The sequence below is a fragment of the Limulus polyphemus genome, unplaced genomic scaffold (assembly GCF_000517525.1).
Source record: "Limulus polyphemus unplaced genomic scaffold, Limulus_polyphemus-2.1.2 Scaffold5024, whole genome shotgun sequence".
Classification (NCBI taxonomy): domain Eukaryota; kingdom Metazoa; phylum Arthropoda; class Merostomata; order Xiphosura; family Limulidae; genus Limulus; species Limulus polyphemus.
This window is the reverse complement of record NW_013670634.1, coordinates 29969-33388: the sequence shown is the minus strand read 5'-3', so window position 1 is coordinate 33388 and position 3420 is coordinate 29969. Positions and strand designations below refer to the sequence as shown.

At 33.4% G+C, this 3420-nt stretch overlaps 1 protein-coding gene across 1 annotated transcript in view; it reads left to right on the top strand.

Annotated features, from left to right (window-relative positions):
- Nucleotides 1-1919, top strand: part of LOC106472017 (centromere protein C-like) — a 40696-nt gene extending 38777 nt beyond the window's left edge. Inside the window, exon 14 of the mRNA XM_022400621.1 lies at nucleotides 827-1919. Coding sequence (XP_022256329.1) covers nucleotides 827-924 — 98 coding nt within the window. The 3' untranslated portion in view covers nucleotides 925-1919. The remainder of the gene's footprint in view (nucleotides 1-826) is intronic.
- Nucleotides 1920-3420: the final 1501 nt, after the last annotated feature.

Here is a 3420-nt window from a genome sequence, read left to right as displayed (position 1 = left end):
GGACTGATGAGCCCTTATATTTCTAATAGCATCTCATCCACTACCGTATCTGTCATATCCAAGTTGAACTGATGAGCCCTGGTATTTCTAATAGCATTTCATCCACTACCATATCTGTCATATCCAAGTTGAACTGATGAGCCCTGTCATATCCCAGTTGAACTGATGAGCCCTGGTATTTCTAATAGCATCTCATTCACTACCGTATCTGTCATATCCAAGTTGGACTGATGAGCCCTTATATTTCTAATAGCATCTCATCCACTACCGTATCTGTCATATCCAAGTTGAACTGATGAGCCCTGGTATTTCTAATAGCATTTCATCCACTACCATATCTGTCATATCCAAGTTGAACTGATGAGCCCAGGTATTTCTTATAGCATCTCATCCACTACCGTATCTGTCATATCCAAGTTGAACTGATGAGCCCTGGTATTTCTAATAGCATTTTATCCACTACCATATCTGTCATATCCAAGTTGAACTGATGAGCCCTGGTATTTCTAATAGCATCTCATCCACTACCATATCTCTCATATCCAAGTTGAACTGATGAGCCCTGGTATTGGGTGAAAGGCCTCGTCACCACTGGACATAGTAGACAATATTGTGGTTGACAGTGTTATACTTTCTTCTTTACTTCACTCATAATTTCTCAGAATTGAGTGATAAAGTTTTCAATAATTAGCGAATCAGTTTATTTTCAGGAATAAATGTACGGAGAGTTCGTTTCAGAACTGAAAACAAGCTGAGAGCACTTTGTTTTAAAATATTTTGGTTTTTCATATTTAAAACTGTATCTCATTTGTATTCTTGTTAATAGGTAATTCGTACAGTCTCAGAAATCTCCAAAGAAAGGAAGCCAAGCTTGTGTTTTTTACCGTCAAAGGAGCGCCACCAGTGAGAGAGCTAATAGCATGAAAAAGACAGAAGCTTGAAGTTTGTATATATATGAGTGTACAGTCTGTATTAACTCCAGTCTTCAAAAAAATTAAATAAAAATTTATATATTTCATGTGTATATTTCATATGTAGATATTGTGTATTTTACTACCTTCTAACTAAGAAGATGTGGTATTGTATTAAAAAAAAAGAGAATAATACAAAACAAGAATAGAAAAATGATTAGGGAAGGCACATTTATGTAGTAATATAAAACAGGGAAACTCGTTAAGTTGTGCTAACTCTCACACCTTGCACACAAAGATTCCTGTAGTCTTGAAAGACACTGTTCTGTGATTCCTTAAGCCTTAAATATGAAAATAAGGTTGACTTTTTATGTGGTGCTTTTATAGCATAATTATAGCACTTTTTTCTGTAATGATATTACAGATTTCTTTTCACCAAAGGTTAAAGCTGAAAATATAAATCTGTGACGTAAGGGTTACTGGGAATCAAAGAATGCATTAGGCCTTTAGTCACAGATTATATTTTCAATTTTACTTTTGGTGAAAAGAAATCTTTAATATCATCGTTAAAAATGTATGGTCCGCTGTACAATACTGAATAATAAATTTGATGCAATGCCACAGTATTATTCGCATATCTAAATTAATCTGCGTTACTAAATGGTGTATTAAAAAAGGTCTTAAAACACCGTAAATGTATTTTCATGTATGGTTCACCATTTGAGTTGTGTGATTTAACTGTTTTTGGTTTTGTACATTGCATGTGTGTGGATCGTTCATTTTACTACCATGTAGATCAAGGTTCTTAGGCTTAACAGGAACTTTAACATTAGCATGTAAAGTATTATTCAGAGGACAATGCGATCAGTACTATCAAATGTTATGCAACAGTCGTTAGGCCTGAATTTCTATCTCAATATAAGTCACATGTAGAAACGTTTTTTTAAAAAAAAGCGTTTCTTTTATAAATGTAATTTTTATAAAAAAAATGTATTTTCTTTTCAAAAAACAAACAAATCTGTAAATATTTTTGTACGTGTTTTTTGGGCAATAAAACAGTTCAAGTTTCTAAACGGATGGTGTCTTTGAACGAGTTTTATAACATAGATATAAACAAGACGTTCATTTAAGTGGTGGATTTGGTAACGACCTTTTAACAACTTCCTATGACTGACCATCTCATTAAAACCTGAGATGGTGTCGTACGTCAACAAGGTAATAGAAGTCGTTAATATTTTGTTTCCAAGAACGTTCATGGTTAAATATTGTTTTATTATTTTGATTGACGTGACAACAACACGATACACGTTAGTCTGGTATCGTATGCTAATTTTGAGATGGTTTTCTTTAATGTTCAATATGTACGAGAAATTGTTTAAATTAATGAACAATGTTGTAGTCATAAATTTAACAAACGTATATAAATGTTTTATTCAACTAATAATTTCCCTGTAACCTAGACATTATAATATGACATTAATTAACTGCCACGAGGAAATGTCAGCCCCTAATTATTCTACAATTAAATAATGCAGTATTTGTTGCTAGAAACTGCTAGGGGGTTAACCCTTTATTTCGGCTGATGTGCGAAAGGTCTTAGGTTCGATACTTAGCCGAGGATGTTACCACAAAAGCATGAATCTTATTTTAAGTTTGTATGTAACGTTTATTTCTCACGGTTTTACTTCATAATATAGTGATACTGTATAAACCTTAACGAGTTCGAATGCGGAATCCACCTTTTTTGTTTTAACACTGATTCTTGCAGAGGTCGAATAGTAGGCTTAACGTGCCTGACTTGTTTCATTGAGAAAACTTAAGAAGACGCGAATGTTTATTATTTTGACATTTTCATTTGAAAAAGCAAATGGACAGAATTATAAGAATAGTACTGTGTGGAGAAAATTGGTGAACGTAAAATTATTGTGGCAATAAAAAAAAAAAGTAGCCCAAGGGTTTGTTGTGGGTTCTATTATCAGCTGCCTTCCCTCTTACCTGTCAATTCAAAGTTAGGAACGCCTACCGCAGATAGCCCTTTGATAACTTTGCGCGAAAATTCGATACCAATTCATTTTGTTCCATTGCGTTTGTTGTGTACGTAGTTTTTAAAACAAAATGTTTTGATGAATTAATACATATGTGTGTTATAACGTAATTTAAAATGACAATTAGTGAGTGTATCGTGAGAATAATTCCTACAGTGGTCCACGAGACGTTGTTGACTTGAACAATTTTCAGCTAACGAATGCACACTAAATATATCTTTGACAGACGTTTTGTTAGGCTATTTTGTTCAAAAGTGCGGGGTTCGATTTCCTGTGCTGGAGACAGAGGTCGGATAACTCATTGTGTAGGTTTGCGTTAAACAAACTATTGCACATAAAAAAAAAACATATTAAATTAATTGCTATGTACTACTAAACCTTTTGTCATACAAGTAATAGGAATGTTGCGAATAATAACCAGTATACAGAGACACAAAATGTTACTAACAACTTAATGTTTAGAA